A 25358-nucleotide genomic window follows, 5' to 3' on the forward strand; every position below is an offset into this window, starting at 1 on the left:
GATTAGACGTGAGAGTGTGGGATGAAGCCTCTAAAAACTAATGGGATACGTTGGTCTTGACTGAACTACCTCAGGAGTGGTCTCTGTAGCTTTCAGAGGCTGCTCAATAGACCTTTCTGCAGGAGGGAAACCTAAAGTGGCCCCTGTTCACTACCAACCCTAGGCCCCCTTCCCACCCCCAGACATCCTGCCTCAGCACTGGGGTTGACAGGAAGTGAAACTCAATTGTCTGCTTAGTAGACCTGCCTGGGACCCAACCAGGGGCCCCGGATGTGGCCCCCCACCCCGAGGAGGAACAGGGCAAAAAAGGCCGGGGAGAACAGGCTGTTGTTTTTTCCTTTCCCTTTGTTCATTGTGGTTTCTTTCTTTCTGATTTTTATGATGTGGTTGATTAAAGAAATGAGCACCTGGAACCGTAGGCATTAAACGCCTCCTTCTTAGATGTTTCTTGGCTTTTCTTCCCCCACCCACACCCCCCAGTAACTGACTTGGGGTATGATGGAGCAGAGATCCTAAAGAAGACACAAAGAAGTCTAGAGTAAGACTGATTCCACCTTATTCCTTATTCGAGAGATAACGTTACACCCCACTTTGAAGTACCAAAAACTATCTTAAAAGGAGTGTCTTCAACTTTATTTAGGGACATATCTAAAGACAATAGAGTGAGAAACACAGGTAATACATAGGGTGGCATTACTTTAAGCATTCTTTGCAAGGAAAGCTGAGTGCCTTAGAGATTAATATCGTTCCAAGATTTCTAAATGAAAGATCCAGGGACAGAAAACTGATAGGCAGAGGTGTTAGGGGACCTATTCTTATATTGTATGTTTGTTTAAAGTAGCTCAGAGCAGAGAGGCTTTACACACATTGCACCACTCATTGGTATAGTCCCTAAACTGGACTATGTTTTAGCTTGTATTGCAGAACTAAGTACAGGACTTAGTGTATAAAAGGCCTTCAGAAGAGTTTGTTTACTATGACTAAGGAGGTCATAGAGGAAGGAGAGATGAAGCTTTGCTAACAGTGAAGAAAATACTGTAAAGACAGGATGGGGAGTGTCAAGGGCCTTGTCTTTTTTTTTAGATGGAGTTTTGCTCGTGTCACCCAGGCTGGAGTGCAGTGGCATGATCTCAGCTCACTGCAACCTCCGCCTCCCGGGTTCAAGCGATTCTTCTGCCTCAGCCTCCTGAGTAACTGGGACTACAGGCATGTGCCACCATGCCCAGCTAATTTTTTGTATTTTTAGTAGAGACAGGTTTTCACCATGTTAGCCAAGATGGTCTCGATCTCCTGATCTCGTGATCCGCCTGCCTCAGCCTGCCAAAGTGCTGGGATTACAGGTGTGAGCCACCGCGCCTGGCCTTTGGCCCTTGTCTTTTTATGATTGGGGGTGAGAGGGTGAGACTTGTAGGGGCACAGGAGCAGAGAGACAGACCCCTCTTCAACCTATGCCCGAAATCTCCAGTTTAGATACAACAACAATACTCCCAAACCCTATTACTCAGCAGCTATATTTCTGGTAAATGTGGAGGAGTCTGTTCCAACAAGCCTGTCTTGAAACAATCAAGAACTGCTTAGATATCCCTGTTTCCACTAGAGGGCCTCATGTATTCATTCCCTTTCCAACCCCCACCAAAAGTATGTATATATTATGTATGTGTATGTATGCATACACAATACCCACACATGCATATACCCTTCTGGTCAGAGGTCACCCCTCCCCCTTCTTCCCACCCCCAGGTGTAAGAAGGACGATTCCAGGAACCTAAGGCTTTGTTACTCTGCCCCATTTTCAATGAAGGGTAGGAGGGATTTAGACAGGGGTTGGGGCGGGGCCAGTGAGCAGGATGCCTGGGTCTCTAGTTCCTGCCAGTAAGTCCCTAGGCCTCCATCTCTCTCCCTTGCTGTACCACCTTCACCACCATCCATGCGACCCCAAGAGCCTTAATGACTCTAGAAGAGACTCCAGGCAGGAGAAGCTGAAAGGACCTTTCACTCCCTACTTTTGGCCAGGGCCTTCTGTGCCACCTGCCAAGGCCAGCAGGTAAAGTGGGAGGATGAGGGCGTGGAGAAAGGGTGGACACAGACCAAAGTGCAAACCTCCACCCTAGAATTAAGGAGAGGATATGAGTCTTGACAGGAGGTGTCCTTAGACTGGAGAAAATAGGTCTAAAAGGAAAGAGAGGAACGTGAAGAAGGTGGGCAGATTGTCTCAAGCAGGGTAGAGACCGGGGCCGGAGGGAGGTGTTTGGTCAGGTTGTGGAGTTTGGGACTCTGGGCTTGCCCCCGTGGGATCTCCTGAGTGTGAAGTCAGTGGTGGATGGAAGGGAGTTGGTCAGGGAAGTTCAGGATGGCAGCAATCAGGAGAGAGTGAGACGTTGGTTGGGTGCCCAACTGCCAAGCTGTTCTGTTAGCGGCCCGCCAGGTATCTTGGCCTCTCAGGTTTGGGATGAAGGGAGAAGCTGTGAGTGATTAGAAAGAAGGGAAAATAGAAGCAGAGCTGCCGCCGGCGCGGGAAGAAGATGAGGAGGGCAGCAAATGGAGAAAATGTGTCCAAAGCCCCGGACATATTCGAGGGAGGGTGGAGCAGGTTACGGTGAACTGGAAACCTAGAAACGGGCCTCTCCAACTTCGAAGTTCCCAGAGTTGGGGGCGCCGGGCGCGGGCGCGGCGTACAGGCTGGGGTGGGGGGCGGGCAGCTATGTCGTCAGGAACGGGGCGGCCCCGCTGCGGCCGCGTCTGCCTGGCCCGTCCCCTCCAGCCCAGCTTGAGCTCCAGCTCCAGCGCCGGCGCTTCAGCTGCGACCGCGAGCCCTCTCAAGAAAGGTAGAGACCCCGCGAGCCCCCCAGCGCCCCACCCTCCCCCATCGGAAAAGGACAGGGGTAGGGAAGCCGAGGACCCACGGGCTGCGTTCGTGCTGCTGGGTCGGGAAGGAGGAAGCGTGACAGCTGGAGCGGGTATCGAGAAGGGTCTGCTCTGGGACGCAAGGTGCAGCGGGAGGGCTGGGCCAGAACCCGGTGGGTAACGTTTCCCAGACCTTCCCCTCCATCCCTCCCGCTCATTCGGAGGGATGGTGAAGCCCGGTTCCTGGGACCCGACTCGGAGGGAAGTCCTTTTGGGAACCTCCACAGCGCCGCACGGGTGGAGAAGGGTTCTTGTTTGGCCTCCAGGTCCCCAACCTCCCACCCCATCCTCTCCCCACCTGTCACTGGGAAGTTTCTGAAAATACCTGAGTCTGAATCTCACTTTTCACCTTGATAGGAGAAATGAGCCTTCCTGAGGAAGAAAGGCAAATATTACTGGGCATCTCTTCAGCCTCAGCACAGACAAGCCCACATCCCCCAACCATGCCAGTATCGTAACTTCCTCCTATACTACGCAATGACACCCTCTACACACACACACACGCACCCACACACACACACACACACAACCCCTTCAGCCAGGTAGCACTGCAGTCTTCAGTGTTTGTGGAGGCTTAATAAGTTTTGAGGCTTCAAGCAAGTGATTCCCTCTTGAGGGCTACCTACTAGCAGCAACGGTCAGGGAGAGGAGGAGGATACAGTCCATGATGTGATTAAGGAATTCAGAAGTCCAGGTAATCAGGCCTGGGCCCTCAAATTCGGAGCTCCTGCCCCCTGGGGCAGCCTCAATATTCTGGAGACATAGCTATTTCCTGAGTAATGGTCGACTTAAAGGACTTGGAATGTGAGCAATGAATGCTTAAGTGAAAAAAGGAAACTTTAAATACTAACACAGGCTTTGGAAATAATATTTATCTCTTGGTTAAAATTTTAGTATTTGATGTTTAAAATTAGATCCAGAGAGCCATGAGCTCTAAGATTTAGTGGAATGTACTAAGGATGGGTGTCTAGAGTCTGACTGTGCCCTTAAGAGAGTAATTCTCTCTCTATGCCTCAATTTCCTCCTCTGTAAAATATGAGGGTTGGTGACTCCCAGCTCTGTGGATGTTCTAAGATTCTCTGCCTCCAAGTCAACTTCTTCCTTTCTCACCCCAAGTGGGTAGGGGAGGGCAGGGAAACCAGAGGAGGGAAGGGAAGGGTGAGTCACAAATGGCTGGCAGGCTGGCAGCAGACCCCACCCTCCCAGCCCTGGCATTCGCCTAGACTAGCCCAGGTTATAGCCTCAGGGTTGGGATGGACCTGGAAGAAAAAAAATGGACTTGTTCCAGGTCTTTAAGTCCCCAGGATCCCACAGTTTGCTGCCCTTCAGCTCCAGGGATAGCTAAACTTTCAGTCAGAGAAGTCAAGAGAACCACTGAAAAAATCCCAGGAGCACTCGTTTCCAAGATTCCAGCCCAGGGGTGTCCTTGAACCCTGAGAGTCTAGTTCTAGCCACCTCGTCATCCTCCCAGAGGCAAAGTTCAGAATCCTGATACTACATGTTTGCACCTGAGAGATATATTAATAACAAGGGGTAAGACGTACAACTGGGCTTCACTGATGCTAGCAGTCCCTGAAATTTATGCCTTCCTGGTTCAAAGACATCATTTTTCCTAATCTCCAGAAATGTTTCTCTAGGTACTACCCTGTGTAATAATGATAATAGCTGATGTTCATTGAGTTCTTATTCTGTGCCATGCTGTTTGCTAAGTACATTGCATATATCATCTTATTTAATGCCCACATTGCAACTGATTTCTGTAGGTGCCCACTTTACTGATGAGAAAACTGAGGCTCAGGGAGATGAAATGACCTCTCAAAGAGCTAGGATTCTGATCCTTGCCTGTCCAATTTGCAAGTCCATTCTCTTAACTTCTACTGTATACTACTTCTCCAGGTTTAAGACCTGGGGAGCGGGCCGGGCGCGGTGGCTCAAGCCTGTAATCCCAGCACTTTGGGAGGCCGAGGCGGGCGGATCACGAGGTCAGGAGATCGAGACCACGGTGAAACCCCGTCTCTACTAAAAATACAAAAAATTAGCCAGGTGCGGTGGTGGGCGCCTGTAGTCCCAGCTACTCAGGAGGCTGAGGCAGGAGAATGGCGTGAACCCGGGAGGTGGAGCTTGCAGTGAGCCGAGATTGAGCCGCTGCACTCCAGCCTGGGTGACAGAGCAAGACTCCATCTCAAAAAAAAAAAAAAAAAAAGACCTGGGGAGCTAGGAAGGAGCAAGAAAGAGATCATTGTAAAAAGAGAGGCAGAGAAGAAGCCTGTCCTCTCTCCTTTGCATTATAACTTGTTTGCTCCTTCCTTGTCACTTTCTCCCTCAGATTCCATTTCCTAGAACTTTGGAGTCATCTTAGAATCCCTAGGGGTAATCAGAGAGGCTAATTAAGCTATAGAGGCCCCATTAGCCATAAGACTATTAGTATTCATTAGATCTGTTGGCAGCAGAAGTTGGACTATGGTCATTGAAAAGTGCCACATGGGTAGAGTCCTTTCTCTAGGATGTCAGTATCCCAGAACCCTCTTCTGAGTGTTCCCAGAGAGCTGCTGGAACAGGAATGGTGTGCTGCATAAAAGTAGGCAGCAGAGATGTCCCAAGGGCAGAGGCTGCAGAGAAAGTTCTTGCATCATCAGAAAGGAAAAGGGCTGGGCTGTTCTTGAACACCCAAACTGCTTCCCTAACCCAACAAGCCCTAAATGAGTGGGTGGAGATCAGGGTGTTTGATGGGGTAGTCAATAAGTGCTTTTCAGCATCATTCATTTATTGAACAGATATTTATTTAGCACCTACTCTATGTACTACAAATTATCTCCTTTCCTCTGACTGTCAGGTGGACACTCTGGCATCCTATTCCCATGTAACCATATTTGGATTAATAGCCCCAAATTATGAATCCCCAGCTTTACACAATCATGTGTACAACCAATATTGAGCACCCACTACATACTGGGAAGGGTATCCCAGGCAGACAGAACAGTAAGACTCATTGCTCTGAGCAGGGGAGAGCTTGCGATGCCTGAGGAACAGAAAGGAGCGCAGTGAGACCAGATGCCGGGGTGTGAGGAGAGAGTGGAACAAGAGGAAGGCAGAGTGACAAGCAGAGGCACTACCACATGGCCTTGGGCTGGAGCCTTGGATTTTCCATCTATCAACTGCCTTAGGAAATCCAAGCTTCTCTGAGCTCCAGTTTCTTCATCTGTAGAATTGTAATGCCAATAATTTCCTATGTCTCATGATTTGATTCTAATTGTTAGTACAGTAATAACAAGCATTTCTTGTAGGCCTCCTAAATGTCAGGCATTATATGAGCGACTTTTCATATATTGTTTTACTTAAGCCACACAACTGTGAAAAATGGTTCTCATTCTCCCCATTTTACAGATATAACTTCCCCAAGTCACACAGCGGTATCAGAGCTAGGAATGGGACCCAGATATGACTGATCCTAGTTCTGTTCCAAAACCGTGCTGTATTATATTAATGTAAGATATGTTCTTATCATTATTGAATCAAGGCAAGTCGCCCACTGCACCTTGGTTCCTGGATCCAGCAGCCAAAACTTGGGTCTCCCTAAGCACTGCTGACCTAGCGGAGTGGAAGGAAGTTCCCAGGAACCAAGACAGTAGCACTCGGCTCCATCGTCCCGGGACTGGGAAACACTAGATCTGTTGGCAGCAGAAGTTGGACTATAGTCATTGAAAAGTGCCAGATGGGTAGAGTCCTTTCTCTAGGATGTCAGTATCCCAGAACCCTCTTCTGAGGAAGAGACTCTGTGGGTACCCAGAGTCTCTTCCCCTGCCTCTTCCCTACCCCGCGCCTAGGTCCCCACCCTTCCCTAGTGGAGCTCCGCGGAACGCAGTCCAGGCGGGGCCGGGGCTAGGGACCTTGCCAGGGCTAGTTCTGTGTCGCGCGTCAGAAGCGCTAGAGGTCGTTGCGTGGCGTGGGTGGCTCGGGGAGTGGGTGGCTGAGCGGAGCTGGGGTCCCTGGCCAGAGGCGGAACAAAATGGGGTCATGGCCAGGAAGACGCGCTAACGCAGTAAGAGTCACCGAGAGGGCCGGAACTGCCGGAACTGCCGAAGACCCGAGATGGGAGAGAGTGCAGGCTGGGGAGAGTCTGCAGAGATTGATGATGGCGGAAGAAAGCGCAGAAACAGACAAGGGACACACCCACAGAAACATATATAGATTGAGAAAGCCGGGTGCGGGTGGGAAGGTGAGGGTGGTCAGATGAATCAAGATAGGTTGGGGGAGAGGGAGAAGGATCCAGAAATGGAGAGACAGAGATGAGTCAGAGAAACAGAGACAGAGGACAGACACTGTCAGGGAAGGTAGAGGCATAGAGAAGAGGGACACAGGGAAAGGAAGATATTTAGGGAGGGACTAGGAGAGAAGGAAAGAACAAAAAATAATAGTGGGAGTAGAGACAGAATGGAACAGACAGAAGAGAAGACACCCAGACAGCTGGCTCTTCCCACTGTACACTTTGTCACCTTTCCCCAGGCCTACCCTCTGAAGAGGTCCAAGCAACGGAAGTACTACTACGAAGCTGCCTTTCTGGCCATCCTTGAGAAAAACAGACAGATGGCCAAGGAGAGGGGCCTAATAAGCCCCAGTGATTTTGCCCAGCTGCAAAAATACATGGAATGTGAGTCTTCCTGTCAGGCCTTCAGTTCGGGAGACCCTGCCCCAGAGAATCCCTCCTCCTCATCATTACACCCCCTGCCCCCAGCTTCCTCAGTGGCTTTGAGCAGTGTGCTGCTCAGATGTGCCCATGACTGGAAATGGGAGGAGTGGGAGATGGGGAGATGTCAGAAAAAGATCCGGATCTACCACAGTCTAACTGGGCTGCATTGTGCAAGGTCTCAGCTCTCTACCCACCTTCGCTATACCTGGACTGCTTGCTCCAGCTCTCAGAGAAGAGGAGTAAAGAGTGGTACTGTTTTGGAGGATCTGAAATATTTTTTCCTCTGTATTTCTGTGTTTCTTCTTGGAATTTCTTCATCTCATTTGAATCTTTTTTCCTGCTGGATTTCTCTGGCAGGAGAACTCAGCTGGACTAATAATGCTGTTCTCTTACTCTCTCTACACCCTAGACTCCACCAAAAAGGTCAGTGATGTCCTAAAGCTCTTCGAGGATGGCGAGATGGCTAAATATGTCCAAGGAGATGTGAGTGGCAGCTGGGAAATCCTCTCCTTGATCAACTCTTCCCATCTTTGTCTTTGATCCCCAACTTCCAGGAATTATTCTGGGCCTGCCCCTCACTATCCCCTCTAGAGATACCCTAGTGTCCATTGTCACTCCGACTATTGCTTTAGGATAAAACAAGAGATTCTATTAACTCAGGACTTAATCAAAGAAACCATACTCCTGCCTCAGATGCTTCTCAGCTCTGCACTTATTATCCCTGTCCCCACTACTCCCAATTCTTCAGCCCCAGCTCCGACCTTGCAGACTCCCCAGGATAATGCTCACTCTCATTATAGGCCATTGGGTACGAGGGATTCCAGCAATTCCTGAAAATCTATCTGGAAGTGGATAATGTCCCCAGACACCTAAGCCTGGCACTGTTTCAATCCTTTGAGACTGGTCACTGCTTAAATGAGACAAATGGGACAAAAGGTATGGTCAAGCAGGTAGGACTGGGCTGAGCCTGTGGCAGAAAAATCAAACTAGTATGGATTTGGGGATGAGAATTAACTTGAGTCACATGTTGTGCAGGTTGGGGGAAATTGGTGGAGAATAGTCAGGCTGGTCTAGGAGCTAAAGGGAGGAAAGGTAAAGGGGAAAGGTAAGTCGAGTGCAGTGGCTCACACCTGTAGTCCCAGCACTTTGGGAGGCTGAGGTGGGAGGATTGCTTGAGGCCAGGAGTTCAAGGTGCAGTGAGCAGTAATCATGCCACTGCACTCCAGCCTCAGTGACAGAGCGAGACCCTGTCTCTTAAAAAAGTCAGTAAATCTTTTTTTAAAAAAAAGGGAGAGGTGGAACAAACAAAAGATAAAACATGAGCCAAAGTGGAGGGAGCCCTGACTTCTGATGTGCTTTTTTGTAACCAGATGTGGTGTGTCTCAGTGATGTTTCCTGCTACTTTTCCCTTCTGGAGGGTGGTCGGCCAGAAGACAAGTTAGAATGTGAGTTGCCCTTCTGAAGTGAGGTGGCAGGGCAGTGAAGGGAGAGAGAGGTGTTTCCCAGCCTCCTTTCCCTTATTCCTTCAGGATTCCTAAAGGCTGACAGGTCTAGACAAAGGTGGGGCCAGAGAATGAGCCCATTTCCTCTGTTCTCCCAGACTATTTATACCTAATACCCTTCACCATAGTCACCCCAGTACCCATGACTTGTGCATTCCCATGTAGGCGGCCTAGGATGTCCTTGGGATATGGATTGTGTGTTGTCTCCCCGACACATTCACTGAGGGTGGAATCCATGCCTGTTTTCCTTTCCTTTTTGTCTCCTTCTCAGTCCCATCGCAGGCTCTAGGCTTCTCACCCAAAAGCTCTCTCCCTGTCTCTTTGTTTCTCCCATATTCTGGTATGAATTCTTTGGGTATCTCTCACAAACTGACCCTGGCCCCCCTAAAACACCCCACAGTCACCTTCAAGCTGTACGACACGGACAGAAATGGGATCCTGGACAGCTCAGTGAGTTGGGGACCCTGTATGCTGGGCAAGGGAATATGTGTTAATTTGTCTGCACCCTCCTGCCCCAACTCTTCCAGGGTCTTAAGAAACAGAAGAGGATGGGGGGAGAGGTTGAGTCCTCTAGGACTAAATTTGAAAGTAAGTCCCAAGCTCTTGACCCCTCAAAGAGAATGCTGGAGACATGAATTGGGTCTGCCTTACAAACATACAAACACATTTATTTACTTGGCAGACGTACCTGAGAATGAGAGGTGTGAATCTGGGGTGGAACCCAGGAACACTGATTTCTGGAAAAGAGTTTGGATGGTGGTAGTAAAGGGGATATGGCTGTGGCTCTTGCCCTTTTTGCTCCAGGAAGTGGACAAAATTATCCTACAGATGATGCGAGTGGCTGAATACCTGGATTGGGATGTGTCTGAGCTGAGGCCGGTAAGACAGCTCTTCCTTCATGTCCCTTCTTGTACCTTCTTCCCTGGTGAGTCCTGCATCTGCCTTACCTCATCTCTGACAGGCAACCTGGTTCCCTTGGCTAGGATGGCTGGGCTGGATATCCTAAGAGGCAGTGGAGAGGTGTTGGGTCTGAAGACCCACTCATACTGAAAGTCCCTTTCCACTCTGTGCACAGATTCTTCAGGAGATGATGAAAGAGATTGACTATGATGGGAGTGGCTCTGTCTCTCAAGCTGAGTGGGTCCGGGCTGGGGCCACCACCGTGCCACTGCTAGTGCTGCTGGGTCTGGAGATGGTGAGTAGGAGAGACTTCGGGGGATGAGTAAGACAGCCTTGGGTTATGCTTGCCAGGATTGGCCCTGTAAGGGCTTTGACACTCCCTAGCATCTACTGTGCCTTCCTAGACTCTGAAGGATGATGGACAGCACATGTGGAGGCCCAAGAGGTTCCCCAGACCAGTCTACTGCAATCTGTGCGAGTCAAGCATTGGTCTTGGCAAACAGGGACTGAGCTGTAACCGTGAGTAATGGGAGCTGGGAGGTGGGGGAAGAGGGTCAGCCCAGCTATCTGTGGGAGCTTGACGCTGTGAACTTAGAAAGACCTAGGTTTGAATCCTGGGCTCTACCACTGACTAGTTATGTGACCTTGGGAAAGCCACATCACTTCTTTAAGCCTTAGTTTCCTCAACTGAAAATGAGGTAATTGTGAGCATTAAAAAAGTTGGTGCAAGAAAAGTGCTTCAGATGGTGCATGCACATACTATAAGATGCAATAAAAAATATCTATTATGATTACTGTTGCTGTTAGACCTGGGCCTCCCAAGCATCATCCAGCTCAGTTCCTGCCTGGCACATGGATGGTGTGGGGCAGGCATGGGGTAGCAGCTGATCTTTTAGGAGGAAGAGTAAGGAAAAGGCGTGGGTTTTGGAGGTGGACACCTCACCCCAAATTTTTATTCTGTTACACCCTCAAGCAAGGGATCACATATCTGATCCTGCCTCACCCTCGGGTAAGAAGGAAATAGGGGGAGAGGCTCAGCTAAGCCTCCCAACTTCTTCCTTCTCCCTCAGTCTGTAAGTACACTGTTCACGACCAGTGTGCCATGAAAGCCCTGCCTTGTGAAGTCAGCACCTATGCCAAGTCTCGGAAGGACATTGGTGTGAGTGATCTCAAGCCTCCGCCCCCAACATCACCTACATCCTGGCCCTGGCCCTTGGCCCATTGCTGCCCTCAGCCCCTCCCTCCCCTAGGTCCTGCTCCGACCCTCCCAAACAAGGAACTGCCTTCCTCCCCAAGGTCCAGTCACATGTGTGGGTGCGAGGAGGCTGTGAGTCCGGGCGCTGCGACCGCTGTCAGAAAAAGATCCGGATCTACCACAGTCTGACGGGGCTGCATTGTGTATGGTGCCACCTAGAGGTCAGTTTGGGAGCCATCCATTCTGGGTACGTCTTACGGCCCCGCAGAGCTGCCTTCTCCACCGGCTTCCCAGCCACACCTCCTTTACAGCCACAGTTGCCCCTGCTCCCAAGGGCTCTTTCCAGCCCAGACAGCCAGGTTGAGAGGAGACAGGGTTACCTTCGTGACCTCTCTGTGCCCACCTTGTCTTTCAGATCCACGATGACTGCCTGCAAGCGGTGGGCCATGAGTGTGACTGTGGGCTGCTCCGGGATCACATCCTGCCTCCATCTTCCATCTATCCCAGTGTCCTGGTGAGACCCTCGGCAGCAGCGGGGAGGGGACAGGAGTGCCTCCCCGATTTCCCACACGCACAGAGTGGCATTTAGAATAGAGAGCTCGTACTTTTAGGATTCAAGTCAGACCCCTCTATTTAGGGATTCATGCATAATACAGCTTTCCTTACCTCTGCTTTCCTCCCCTCCCAGGCCTCTGGACCGGATCGTAAAAATAGCAAAACAAGCCAGAAGACCATGGATGATTTAAATTTGAGCACCTCTGAGGCTCTGCGGGTACAGGGCTGAGAGTCTTGGGCTTCATGATGGGGGCCGCTTTTTCACTGGAGCCCTCATGAGTGGGAATGAAGTGGGAGAGCCTGGTGGGGGGCGGTTGATGCTCACTCTCCAGAAACTCCATCATGGTAGGGGAGGGAAGGGGAGGGAAACAGGAGGGAGGGGGGAAATATCGTGGTGGAATGCCAGCCCTCTGCCCCTGTCTCCAGGGCGCACCTTAACTCTGACAAAATCCTGCTTTCTTTATCCTTACTTTCTTCCCCCAATGCAGATTGACCCTGTTCCTAACACCCACCCACTTCTCGTCTTTGTCAATCCTAAGAGTGGCGGGAAGCAGGGGCAGAGGTGAGGAGAGATATACTGGGTCTTCTAAGATGAGAGAGGGAGGGCCTGCCTGCAGCACTTGGAAGGTGGAAGGGGATGTGTGTGTCTGGAGGGGCATACCTTGAGGAACACACCAAGAGGGTGAGGTTCAGAAGATCACCCCCGACCCCCACGCCTGCCATGAGCTTTTCTTTTTCCCACACACAGGGTGCTCTGGAAGTTCCAGTATATATTAAACCCTCGACAGGTGTTCAACCTCCTAAAGGATGGTCCTGAGATAGGGTGAGCACAGGTTAGGGACTGTATCACAGTGTTTTCATGGGTCTGTGTATCTGTATACATTAGGAGAGTGCAGGAAAGAGTGCAGGTTGGGAGAGGAGGGCTAGAGATCCCCAAGAGGCCAGAATTCAGAATATTTCCTTCCCTAGGGTCACTGGGTATCCCATCCTCCGAGCTCTCTGGCCCATCTTTGTCCTACTCTCAAAGAATGAAGACCCAATTTTTCCCTAACCACTGAGGAGTGGCTATAACTTTCTCCATTGTTCTTTTCTGTGACCTTCATAGAAACTCAAGTCTTTTGACAAAAAGGAGGAGGGTCCTACAGAATGAGAGACAAGAAGCAATCTGCCTGCCCAGGACTTGGGTAGCCTCAGTCCTGTTATCCTTCTTCATCTTCTCTCTCCCCTTTGTCTCAGGCTCCGATTATTCAAGGATGTTCCTGTTAGCCGGATTTTGGTGTGTGGTGGAGACGGCACAGTAGGCTGGATTCTAGAGACCATTGGTCAGTGCAAGGAGGGGCGCTGGGAAGGGATTGGGGTCGTAGTCTTGCAGAGCTAACTCACTCCATCCTTCTCTTCACCTGCCTCCGCAGACAAAGCTAACTTGCCGGTTTTGCCTCCTGTTGCTGTGTTGCCCCTGGGTACTGGAAATGATCTGGCTCGATGCCTAAGATGGGGAGGAGGTAAGTGGTTAGAAATTGTTTTGCTGTAGGCTGGGGGGAGTTGTGTAGGAAGGGAAAGCCACTTAGAGAAGAAACTAGACATCTGGTATGGAAAGGATTGGGGAAGAAGAGGGGCACAGACAGGTGGATACAAAAGTGGAATGTCCAAAAAGAAGAGAGCTTTGGAAGAAGCAGGGACCACAATCTGAACCTAGAAGGGTCAAGGGTGATAGACCCCTTTCCTGTAAATATTTTTATGTTTCTCCCAACCAACTCTTATGGCTCAGAGAATCAAGGAATATGGGGGTGGGGAACAATGTGTGAATAAGGAAGGTTGTATAAGAGCTAAGCCAGATGCTGAGTGATGGAGCTAGCAGGGAGCTTGGTCATGACTCATTCACTCATTCAAACAGTTAACCAGGTAGTCATTAATTAATTCACCATGACTTCTTTCCGAGTATTGCAATAGTCTCCTAACTGCTCTCCCATTTCTAATCTCTTATGCCTTTCAAACAGAAAGAGTTTGAGGGATGGTATTGGTAGATAAAGAGGTCAGTGTAGGACAGATTGTTTGAGGAATCTTGGAGTTGAGGTTATTGGGTTCAGAGTCCAGCTCTAAGATCTTGCTGGAGATCTTAGGGAATAGAGATCTGCTAAGAGCAGCGGAAGGCATTCTAGGTGGAGGAAGTAGTGTAAGGCCAGAGGAGCCACCAAACAACATGGTGGTGCATTGGGGGAACTGTAAGTCATTCATCATGATTGGGACATAGGGTGCAAGGTGGAAAATGTGGAGAGGGAAGACTAGTTAAGCAGAGTCCAGATTATGGAGGGTTATGAATACTGTGCCAGGGAGTTTTTAATTTTATCCTGCCAGAGTTTGCAAGCTGACAGCCCACAGTAATGATTTTGTGTTGTTTTATATTAGTTGCCTTGCAGTGTTTTCAATTTCTTTGTACTTGATTATTTCTAAGTGGGACATGTATTCTTCAGTTTATCACAATCCCCTTGGCTCCCTGCTAGTCATTTATTCACTTTCCCTTTCTTTTTTTTTTTTTTTTTCTTGAGATGGAATCTCGCTCTGTTGCCCAGGCTGGAGTGCAGTGGTGCCATCTCAGCTCACTGCAACCTCTGCCTCCCAGTCAAGTGATTCTCCTGTCTCAGCCTCCTGAGTATCTGGAAATACAGGTGTGTGCCATCACGCCCTGCTAATTTTTGTATTTTTAGTAGAGACGAGTTTTCACCATGTTAGCCAGGATGGTCTCGAACTCCTGACCTCAAGTGATCTGCCCACCTAGGCTTCCCAAAGTGTTGGGATTACAGGTGTGAGCCACCATGCCCAACCCACTTTACCATTCAAGCCACTCAGGTATTTGAGTGTGCAATCCCTGAACTATGGGCAAACTCTTTTTTTTCTTTTCTCTTTTTTTTTTAAACTCAATCAAACAAGCAGCAGTGAGGGGGAACTTGATGTAAGTAAAAGATGTAACTAAAAGAACAAATAGGAAGAAATATCTCTGAGTGCTCATTATAACTTAAGTTTTATATGTAGACATATAACCAATTCTTTGACCAGTTTTCAGATCCTCAACATCTGACTTCTTCATTTATAATATTAGACATTTTGAAATTACATATTTTATGTCTTCCCTGTATTCTGCAAACAAAAATCAAGTTAGCATAAACAAGCAAACAAGTTAGCAGAAAACATTGCAGTTTTCTGCTAACTCAACCTGAATCATGACAATAAGGATATAAATATAGCACTAATGAAAATGTATGTTGGGCTGGGCATGGTGGCTCATTCCTGTAATTCCAACACTTTGGGAGGCCAAGGTCAGAAGATCACTTTAAGCCAGGAGCTGGAGACCAGCCTGGACAACAAAGTGAGACCAAGTCTCTACAAAATATTTTTTAAAAAATTAGCTGGGCAAGGTGCACACACCTGCAGTCCCAACAACTCAGGAGGTGGAGGCTGGAGGATTCCTTGAGCCCAGGAGTTTCAGGCTGCAATGAGCTATGATTGGGCCACTGCACTCAATCCTGGGTGACACAGTGAGATCTCATCTCTAAAAATAAATAAACAAACACACAAATAAATAGCCAGGCATGGTGGCACATGCCTATAGTCCCAGCTGAGGCCGAGGCGGGAGGATTGCTTCACCTGGAAAGATCGAGGCTGTAGTGAGCCATGATTGCACCACTGCACTCCAGCCTGGGCAACAGTGTGAGACTTTAAATTAAAAAATAAAAAGGAAAACATGTTGACACTGAAAAAATCATAAGGTTTGAAGAGGGGGTATTGAAAGGATTATCACTATGGGAGCTCTGTGGAAGATGGATTGTAGGAAGGAGACAGAATAGGAAATTACCTGTTTGCAGTAGTCCAGACAAGAGATGATGAACACAGAAGCCAAGGCAGCAGCAGTGGAGTTAATGAGGTAGAAGCCACAGCTCTGGATAACTGATAGGTTGTGGAGAAGGAGGTAGAGACAAGTCTAGGACATTTCCTAGGTTTGTGGACTCAGCAGATGGAGGTGGAATTTATTTATTCATTTATTTATTTTTATTTATTTATCTTTTTGAGACAGAGTCTCGCTCTGTTGCCTAGACTGGAGTGCAGTGGCACGATCTCAGCTCACTGCAACCTCTACCTCCCAAGTTCTGGTGATTCTCCTGCCTTAGCCTCCCAAGTAGCTGGGATTGCAGGTGTCCACCACCACATCCAGCTAATTTTTGTATTTTAAGTGGAGACGAGATTTCACCATGCTGGCCAGGCTGGTCTCGAACTCCTGACCTCTGGTGATCTGCCCGCCTCTGCCTCCCAAAGTGCTGGGATTATATGCATGAGCCACCGTGCTCAACCTTGGGGTGGCATTTATTAAGACAGGGAATATAGGAGGAAGACTAGTTTAAGGAAGAAAAATTCAGTTTGGGGCAGGTGGAGATGTTGTGGTGGGTGGTTAGAAATACATGTCAGGAATTTAGGAGAGAAGTCAAATATTTTAGGAGATACATGTTTGAGAGTCATCTGCTCCGAGGTGGTAATTAACATTCTGAGAGTAGCTGAGATTACCCAGAGAAAGAGGTAAGAGAAGGTGAACAAGGACAGCAAGATCCTGGTAAACACCCTATTTAACAGTTGAGCAGAGAAAGAGGAGTTATTAAAGGGTCTGCATTAGTGTCCCATTGCTGCTGATTAGTGTCCCAGTGCTCCCAATTACCACAAACAGTGGCTTAAAGCAACACAAATTTATTATCTTACAGTTCTGGATGAGAGAAGTCCAAAATGGGTCTCACTAGGCTAAAATCAAGGTGTTGGCAGGGCTGAGTTCTTTTCTAGAGGCTCTAGGGAAGAATCCTTTGCTTTTTCTAGTTTCTACAGGCTGTCTGCATTCCTTGGCTCAAGGTCCCCCTTCCAACCAGTGGTCTTATCACTCCAACCCCTGCTTCCACAGTCACATCTCCTTTTACAACTCTTTTCTCCTGCCTTCCTCTTTCACTTATAAGGACCCCTGTGATTACATTGATACCACCCAGATAATCCACTGTTATCTCCCATCTCAAAATCCTCATTTTTTTTTCTTTTTTTTTTTTAAGACAGTGTCTCCCTCTGTTGCCCAGGCTGGAGTGCAGTGGCACAGTCTCGGCTCATTGCAACCTCTGCCTCCCTGGCTCAAGCGATTCTCATGTCTCAGCTTCCCAGGTAGCTGGGATTACAAGCCTATGCCAACACACCGGCTAATTTTTGTATTTTTAGTAGAGACAGTTTTCACCATGCTGCCCATGCTGGTCTTGAACTCCTGACCTCAAGTGAACCGCCTGCCTCAGCCTCCCAAAGTGCTGAGATTACAGGCGTGAGCCACCGTGCCTGGCCCAAAATCCTCAATTTAAATGTATCTGCAAAGTCTCTTTTTCCATGTAAGGTAACATTCACAGTTTCTTTTTTTCTTTCTTCTTCTTTTTTTTGTTTTTTGAGAGGGAGTTTTGCTCTTGTTGCCCAGGCTGGAGTGCAATGGCACGGTCTGGGCTCAATACCACCTCTGCCTCCTGGGTTCAAGCGATTCTCCTGCCTCAGCCTCCCTAGTAGCTGGGATTACAGGCATGTGCCACAACACCTGGCTAATTTTGTTTTTGTTGTTGTTGTTGTTGTTGTTTTTGGAGACGGAGTCTCACTCCATCGCACAGGATGGAGTGCAGTGGTGCGATCTCGGCTCACTGCAACCTCTGCCTCCCAGGTTCAAGTGATTCTCCGGCCTCAGCCTCCTGAGTAGCTGAGATTACAGGTGTGCGCCATCACAACTGGCTAATTTTTGTATTTTTAGTAGAGACAGGGTTTTGCCATGTTGGCCAGGCTGGTCTCAAACTCCTGACCTCAGGTGATCCACCCGCCTCGGCCTCCCAAAGTGCTGGGATTACAGGCGTGAGCCACCTCACCCAGCAATAGTCATAGTTTCTTGAGATTAAGATGTGGACATCTTTGAGAAGCTAGTATTCTGCCTACCACAAAGACTAAAAAGGAATAGTTAAAGAGAAACAAAAGTCAAAGGAAAGTCCCTCTGTAACCGAGAGAGTGATATTTCAGAGGTTAAGTGAAGACTTTCAAGAGTTAAAATGAGAATGAAAGATACACTGTTGGCAGGAGTCATTGGCAATCTTTGCCAAAAAGGTTTCGGCAGGGTGGGATGGGCAAAAGGTAAATTACAGTGGATTGAACCCTCAATGGAATGTGAGGAAGTGGAGACTTTTTTTTCTTTTTCTTTTTCTTTTCTTTCTTTTTTTTTTTTTTTTTGTGACAGAGTTTTGCTCTTGTTGCCCAGGCCAGAGTGCAATGGCAGGATCTCAGCTCATTGCAACCTCCACCTCCCGGGTTCAAGCGATTCTCCTGCCTCAGCCTCCCGAGTAGCTGGAATTACAGGCATGTACCACCACGCCCAGCTAATTTTGTATTTTTAGTAGAGATGGGGTTTCTCCATGTTGGTCAGGCTGGTCTCGAACTACTGACCTCAGGTGATCCACCTGTCTTGGCCTCCCAAAGTGCTGGGATTACAGATGTAAGCCACTGCGCCCAGCTGTGGAGACATTTTTAAAACCTTTTTTCTTCCCTGACTACAATTATAATACATGCTGGTGGTAAAAAATAACTCAAACATTTCATATATATGTGCCAAGAAAGTGAAAGCTCCCTATAATCTATGCCCTACAGTTTTGGGGGCTGTTCCTCCATGTTTTACTTCCTAGACACAAACTAACATATATTTAAACAATGAGGTCATTTTATAGATGTTTTTCTTCTTTTTCTAACTTAACAGTTCATATTGGTTATCATATTTCTATACAGTCAGGTTTGCCTCATCCATTTTAGCACTGAATAGTGTTCCGTTGTGTGAATGTGTAATCATTTATAAACAGTTCCCTATTGGTGGACATTAGGGTAGCATTCAGTTTTTTAATCTTATACACCATGGTGCAGTGAACACTCATACATCTATCTCTGCGCACAGATATGAACATTTCTCTAGGAGAGACTTCTAGAAGTAGAATTGCTGACTCGGAGAATATGAACATTTTTATTTTATTTTATTTATTTTTTTGAGATAGAGTTCTGCTCTTGTTACCCAGGCTGGAGTGCAATAGTACAATCTCGGCTCACTGCAACCTCCACCTCCCAGGTTCAAGGGATTCTCGTGCTTCAGCCTCCCGAGTAGCTGGGACTAAAGGCATGCGCCTCCACGCCTGGCTAATTTTTTGTATTTTCAGTAGAGATGAGGCTTCACCATGTTGGCCAGGCTGATCTCGAACTTTTGACCTCAAGTGATCTTCCCACCTCGGCCTCCCAAAGTGCTGGGATTACAAGTGTGAGCCACCACACCCAGCCAAAAATAACTATTAATAGTAAAATGTTCATGCTGGACGCGGTGGCTCATGCCTGTAATCCCAGCACTTTGGGAGGCCAAGGCGGGTGGATCATGAGGTCAGGACTTCAAGACCAGCCTGGCCAAGATGGTGAAACCCCGTCTCTACTAAAAATACAAAAATCAGCTGGGTGTGGTGGCAGGCACCTGTAATCCCAGCTACTCAGTAGGCTGAGGCAGGAGAATCACTTGAACCCAGGAGGCGGAGGTTGCAGTGAGCCGAGATCACGCCATTGCACTTCAGCCTGGATGACAGAGCTAGACTCCATCTCGAAAAAAAAAAAAAAGGTATTTTCTTTTTAAAAAACTATTCAAATAGCTGAACATGGTGGCTCACACCTGTAATCCCAGCATTTTGGGAGGCCAAGGCTGGAGGATCGCTTGAGCCCAGGAGTTTGAGACCATCCTGGGCTACATAGTGAGACCTCGTCTCTATGAAAAATAAAATAATTAGCCAGGCATGGTGGCACACGCTTGTGGTTCCAGATACTCAGGAGGCTGAGGCAGGAGGATAGCTTGAGCCTGGCAGGTTGAGGCTACAGTGAGCCAGTGCACTCCAGCTTGGGCAAGAGAGCAAGATCCTGTCTCAAAAAAAAAAAAAAAAATTATACAAATGGGCTGGGTGCGGTGGCTCACGCCTATAATCCCAGCACTTTGGGAGGCCAAGGTGGGTGGATCACGAGGTCAGGAGATCGAGACCATCCTGGCTAACATGGTGAAACCCTGTCTCTACTAAAAATACAAAAAATTAGCTGGGCCTGGTGGCACATGCCTGTAATCCCAGCTACTTGGGAGGCTGAGCAGGAGCATAGCTTGAACCTGGGAGGCAGAGGTTGCAGTGAGCCGAGATCATGCCACTGCACTCTAGCCTGGGCAACAGAGCCGGACTCCATCTCAAAAAAAAAAAAAGAAAAACTTACATAAATAAGTCATCAGTACATTGTCACCGTAAAGATTTAAAGACTCCCCACAAAACTCCATGTACCTCCTCAGAGATAAACATTGTTTCCTATTAACAGTCATTTTTCTGTTTTTATATGCATGCACACACACACACACACATATGCATAAACAGACAACTTTTTTTTTTTTTTTGAGACAGAGTCTCACTCTGTCACCCAGGCTGGAGTACAGTGGCGTGATCTCAGCTCCCTGCAACCTCTGCCTGCCGGCTTCAAGCGATTCTCCCTGTCTCAGCCTCCTGAGTAGCTGGGATTACTGGCGCCCACCACCATGCCCAGCTAATTTTTGTATTTTTAGCAGAGACAGGGTTTCACCATGTTGGCCAGGTTGATCTCGAACTCCTGACCTTAGGTGATCTGCCCACCTCGGCCTCCCAAAGTGCTGGGATTATAGGCATGAGCCATGGCACCCAGCGAAAAATATGTTTTGATAAAATTTGATAACATTTTGATAAAAATTGCCAAAATGCTTTCCAAAAATGACTTATCAAGTCATGCCATAGCTAACAGCAAATGAGAATGCCAATTTATTCATAAACTCATTAGCACTTGGTTTTCTGAATCTCCTTATACTTTGCCAACCTGATAAGCAACAAAAGTTAGCTAATTGTTTTAATTATGGTTCTTGAAATTGTTAGTAATACTGAGCACCTTTTCTATGCATATTGGCCATTTGTATTTTTTCTTCTATCATAGGCTTGTTTGTATTATTTGCGCATTTTTCCTTTTTTGTTTTTTGTTTCTTTCTTTGTTTTGAGATAGTCTTGCTCTGCTACCCATGCTGGAGTACAGTGGTGAGCTCACAGCTCACCACAGCCTCGAACTCCTAGGCTCATGCAATCCTCCCACCTCAGGGTAGCCTGGACTACAGTCACATGCCACCATACCTGGCTAATTTTTTTTTTTTTTTTTGAGACAGAGTTTCACTCTTGTTGCCCAGGCTGGAGTGCAGTGGCGCAATCTCGGCTCACTGCAACCTCCGCCTCGTGGGTTCAAGTGATTCTTCTGCCTCAGCCTCCCAAGTAGCTGGGATTACAGGTGTCTGCCACCACGCCTTGCTAATTTTTTGTATTTTTAGTAGAGATGGGGTTTCACCATGTTGGCCAGGCTGATCTGAAACTCCTGACCTCATGATCTGCCCGCATCGGCCTCCCAAAATGCTGGGATTACAGGCGTCAGCCATCGCGCCCGGCCTACACCTGGCTAATTTTTATTTTATTTTGTTTTTTATTTTTTGAGACGGAGTCTTGCTCTGTCACCCAGGCTGGAGTGCAGTGGCGCGATCTCGGCTCACTGCAAGCTCCACCTCCTGGGTTCACGCCATTCTCCTGCCTCAGCCTCCCGAGTAGCTGGGACTACAGGTGCCCACCACCACGCCCGGCTAATTTTTTGTATTTTTAGTAGAGACGGGGTTTCACCGTGTTAGCCAGGATGGTCTCGATCTCCTGACCTCGTGATCCGCCCGCCTCGGCCTCCCAAAGTGCTGGGATTACAGGCGTGAGCCACTGACACCTGGCTAATTTTTATATTTTTTGTAGAGATGAGGTTTTGCCATGTTGTCCAGGCTGGTCTCAAACTCTTGGCCTCAAGGGATCACCCGCCTCAGCCTCCCGAAGTGCTGGGACTACAGGAGTGAGCCACTGCACCTAGCCTTGTTTGTTTGTTTTTTGAGATGGGGTCTCACTATGTTGGCCAGGCTGGTCTCGAACTCCTGGGTTTGAGCAATCCTCCTGCCATGTAGCTGGGATTATAGGCGCTACCATGTCCGTCTAGTTTTAAATTTTAATATGATTATATTTATCTATCTTTTTCTTTTGGGCTTCTAGTTTTGTATCCATTCAAAGATTATAAAAACATTTACTAATGTTTTCTTCTAGTACAAATTCTGGCCGGGCGCAGTGGCCTGTAATCCCAGCACTTTGGGAGGTTTGGGGTATGGATGGTCACGTCATGCAGGTAGCGAGCACAGAACCCAGTAGGTAGTTTTTCATGCTGCTCCTCCCTTTCCCCAGCACCATTTATTGAATAATCTATCTTTTCCCCATTTATTTGAAATGACATCACATACTAAATTTCTATGTATACTTGAGTCTATTTGGGGGCTCTCTCTATTCTTTACTATTGAACCTTTTATTCCATTCACTCTGCCTGTATAACACTGTTTACACATGGTTGCTTTATACTGTGATCTGTCTGAATGGGGAGTGAAAGCATCAGGGGTCGAGGGTGAGAGAGGATTATCCTCATTTGTCACCCATCTTTTTTTTGTTGTTGTTGTTTCAACACCATTTATTAAAATTTCACTTCATTCTTTTTTTTTTTTTTTTTTTTTTTTTTTTTTGAGACAGAGTCTTGCACTGTTGCCCGGACTGGAGTGCAATGGCGTGATCTCGATCTTGATCTCAGCCCACTACAACCTCTGCCTCCCAGGTTCAAGCGATTCCCCTGCCTCAGCCTCCCAAGTAGCTGGGGCTACAGGTGCCTGCCACCATGCCCAGCTAATTTTTTTTTTGTCACCCATCTTTTTCAGCATTCTCCTGGCTATTCTCTCCAACCTTCCAGATAACTGTTGGCACCATCTTTGCATATCCACACACATTGGAAACATTCACCCTCCACACAGCATGGAGGAAAGGTCCATGGGAGCTGTGACCATGCACCCTGCCCTGTCACTGGCTAGGGCTGGGAGGCTCTGCAGAAACAGGGCAGAAGGCCCCCGGGAATTTGTGGAGCTGGGAGCTGAGAAGAGGCCTCTCTGGGACCCAGAGCTCAGTGCTAACCTGTCTTCTCCACTCCTAGGGTATGAAGGACAGAATCTGGCAAAGATCCTCAAGGATTTAGAGATGAGTAAAGTGGTACATATGGATCGATGGTCTGTGGAGGTGATACCTCAACAAACTGAAGAAAAAAGTGACCCAGTCCCCTTTCAGATCATCAATAACTACTTCTCTATTGGTGTGGTCAGTGGAATGGGGCCTGGGGAGAAGGGAGAAAGGGGGGGCCAAGCAGTCAGAGGCTGGAGGAGAGTAGAAAAGGAAGGGGAGATTAAGTGACCTGTGACACAGGGAAATTGGGAGTGCAGTACAGTGCTGTGAGTTGCAAGGGAAGATCTTGGGACATGTTGTGGGGAGCAGCATGGGGACTTGGGAGAGAGGGGAGACTGGGAGGGAGAGATTGAGCTCTGTACTGACCTTCATATCCTGAACTCTCCAGGATGCCTCTATTGCTCATCGATTCCACATCATGCGAGAGAAATATCCGGAGAAGTTCAACAGCAGGTTAGGGAAAGGAGGGAGCAGTGTGGGCATACACAGTGTCAGGAGCCAGGTTTTGACCAAGTTTGACTCAGATTGCTCAGAAGAGCAGTGGCACCTCTAGGAGATCCCCCAACCAAAGCTACCCTTGTTCCCCATGGGACTAAAGTTAGGAGGTTGATGCCCTTCCCTGTCACTTACCACCCCTGCCAGCACTGTGTAACCTGTCCCTCCCTACTGGGCCTTGTGTTGGGGCTGACACAGAATGAAGAACAAGCTATGGTACTTCGAATTTGCCACATCTGAATCCATCTTCTCAACATGCAAAAAGCTGGAGGAGTCTTTGACAGTTGAGGTGTGTGTAATAAGACTCAATCCTACATCCTTTTCAGCTTCTTAATAGCCAAGTTTCTCCCTCCGTGGCACCCTTAGGAACTTCCCATATTCTTAAACCTATGCTTCTTTGACCTCCCAGCTCTCCTACCCCAATTCTCCAAGTCCTCAAGATACACTAGTCCCTATTTCCATCCTTTGCACACCTCCAAATCCTGCCCTCTCCAGTTTGTCATCTGGTGGAGGGAGTGATCACATCTATGATTATGCCATGAGGTGAGGATCTGTACCCTCCCTAACTGGGACTGTGCCCCCTCCTCTCAGATCTGTGGGAAACCGCTGGATCTGAGCAACCTGTCCCTAGAAGGCATCGCAGTGCTAAACATCCCTAGCATGCATGGTGGCTCCAACCTCTGGGGTGATACCAGGAGACCCCATGGGGATATCTATGGGATCAACCAGGCCTTAGGTGCTACAGCTAAAGTCATCACCGACCCTGATATCCTGAAAACCTGTGTACCAGGTGAGAGGAGCAGCCTTGGGAGCTGAGTGGGCAGGACCAAGGGAAAGTGTGACTCCCTGTGGAGATACCCTGTTTATGTAAAACTTAACTCCCTATTTCGTCCCCAGACCTAAGTGACAAGAGACTGGAAGTGGTCGGGCTGGAGGGTGCAATTGAGATGGGCCAAATCTATACCAAGCTCAAGAATGCCGGACGTCGGCTGGCCAAGTGCTCTGAGATCACCTTCCAGTAAGGAAGACTCCACCAGGGTCCCTGAGGGAAGCTGTGGGGCTGGGCCAGCAGAAGGGTCATGGGAATGGTGGGGAGGGGCTTTACTAGATCTCCCTCAGTGACAAAAGGTCTCAAAGCCAACCTGAGAAGCAGAGTTTTGGTATTCAATTAGTAAGGAAATCACCAATGTTCCTTGGCCTCCTGTAGCACCACAAAAACCCTTCCCATGCAAATTGACGGAGAACCCTGGATGCAGACGCCCTGTACAGTGAGTATTGACGATCCCAGCCAAAAACTAAACCCTTGGGCTCCATGGATCCTAAATCCCCATTCCACAGCTTCTTTACACCCTTCTGATGCCTGAACTTCCCTTGCACATCATTCATCCTAAACCCTGATTTCTCAGCCCCTGGTTTCCCTATCGTGGCCTCTCTAGGAACCTAGCAACCCACCCCAAACCCCACAGATTTCCCTCCAAATCTCTGAAGCCACAGCCCCAAAGCATCAGGTCCTGCCTCTGAATGTGCTCCCTTCCCTTCCAGATCAAGATCACCCACAAGAACCAGATGCCCATGCTCATGGGCCCACCCCCCCGCTCCACCAATTTCTTTGGCTTCTTGAGCTAAGGGGGACACCCTTGGCCTCCAAGCCAGCCTTGAACCCACCTCCCTGTCCCTGGACTGTACTCCCAAGGCTCTGTATATTGCTGCCACATACTCCTGCCAGCTTGGGGGAGTGTTCCTTCACCCTCACAGTATTTATTATCCTGCACCACCTCACTGTTCCCCATGGGCACACACATACACACACCCCAAAACACATACATTGAAAGTGCCTCATCTGAATAAAATGACTTGTGTTTCCCCTTTGGGATCTGCTAAGTAAGTGGTACACTTCCTTCTTTTATACCTTCACTCCTTAAATGACATAGATTCTCCCA

At 48.3% G+C, this 25358-nt stretch overlaps 1 protein-coding gene across 10 annotated transcripts; it reads left to right on the top strand.

Moving 5' to 3' along the window:
* The first annotated feature begins 1854 nt into the window (after positions 1-1854).
* Positions 1855-25299, top strand: DGKA (diacylglycerol kinase alpha). Of its 10 annotated transcripts, none has more exons than XM_054442000.1 (24): positions 2711-2825; positions 7408-7552; positions 8001-8074; positions 8392-8527; positions 8962-9036; positions 9494-9543; positions 9898-9972; positions 10169-10288; positions 10398-10512; positions 11064-11152; positions 11290-11409; positions 11604-11702; positions 11877-11960; positions 12232-12305; positions 12492-12566; positions 12980-13065; positions 13156-13245; positions 22898-23058; positions 23312-23376; positions 23617-23707; positions 24010-24208; positions 24316-24436; positions 24626-24686; positions 24961-25299. In XM_054442000.1, exons 2-24 carry the CDS (start codon positions 7489-7491, stop codon positions 25042-25044), a joined length of 2208 nt encoding a protein of 735 aa, XP_054297975.1. In that variant the 5' UTR covers positions 2711-2825; positions 7408-7488; the 3' UTR covers positions 25045-25299. The 10 variants fall into 10 exon arrangements, with proteins under 10 accessions (XP_063503051.1, XP_063503050.1, XP_054297975.1 ...); XM_063646983.1 differs by having other exon boundaries at positions 2777-2882; XM_054441997.2 differs by lacking the exon at positions 2711-2825 and adding an exon at positions 5160-6943.
* Positions 25300-25358: the final 59 nt, after the last annotated feature.

This window comes from Pongo pygmaeus, chromosome 10, assembly GCF_028885625.2.
Source record: "Pongo pygmaeus isolate AG05252 chromosome 10, NHGRI_mPonPyg2-v2.0_pri, whole genome shotgun sequence".
Lineage (NCBI taxonomy): Eukaryota > Metazoa > Chordata > Mammalia > Primates > Hominidae > Pongo > Pongo pygmaeus.

Coding starts and splice junctions, on each gene's coding strand:
- DGKA (XM_054441997.2), top strand. CDS start 6,911: ATGGGGTCATGGCCAGGAAGACGCGCTAACGCA. Junction 6,944..7,407: donor CAGGAAGACGCGCTAACGCA/GTAAGAGTCACC, acceptor ACCTTTCCCCAG/GCCTACCCTCTGAAGAGGTC. Junction 11,153..11,289: donor AGTCTCGGAAGGACATTGGT/GTGAGTGATCTC, acceptor TTCCTCCCCAAG/GTCCAGTCACATGTGTGGGT.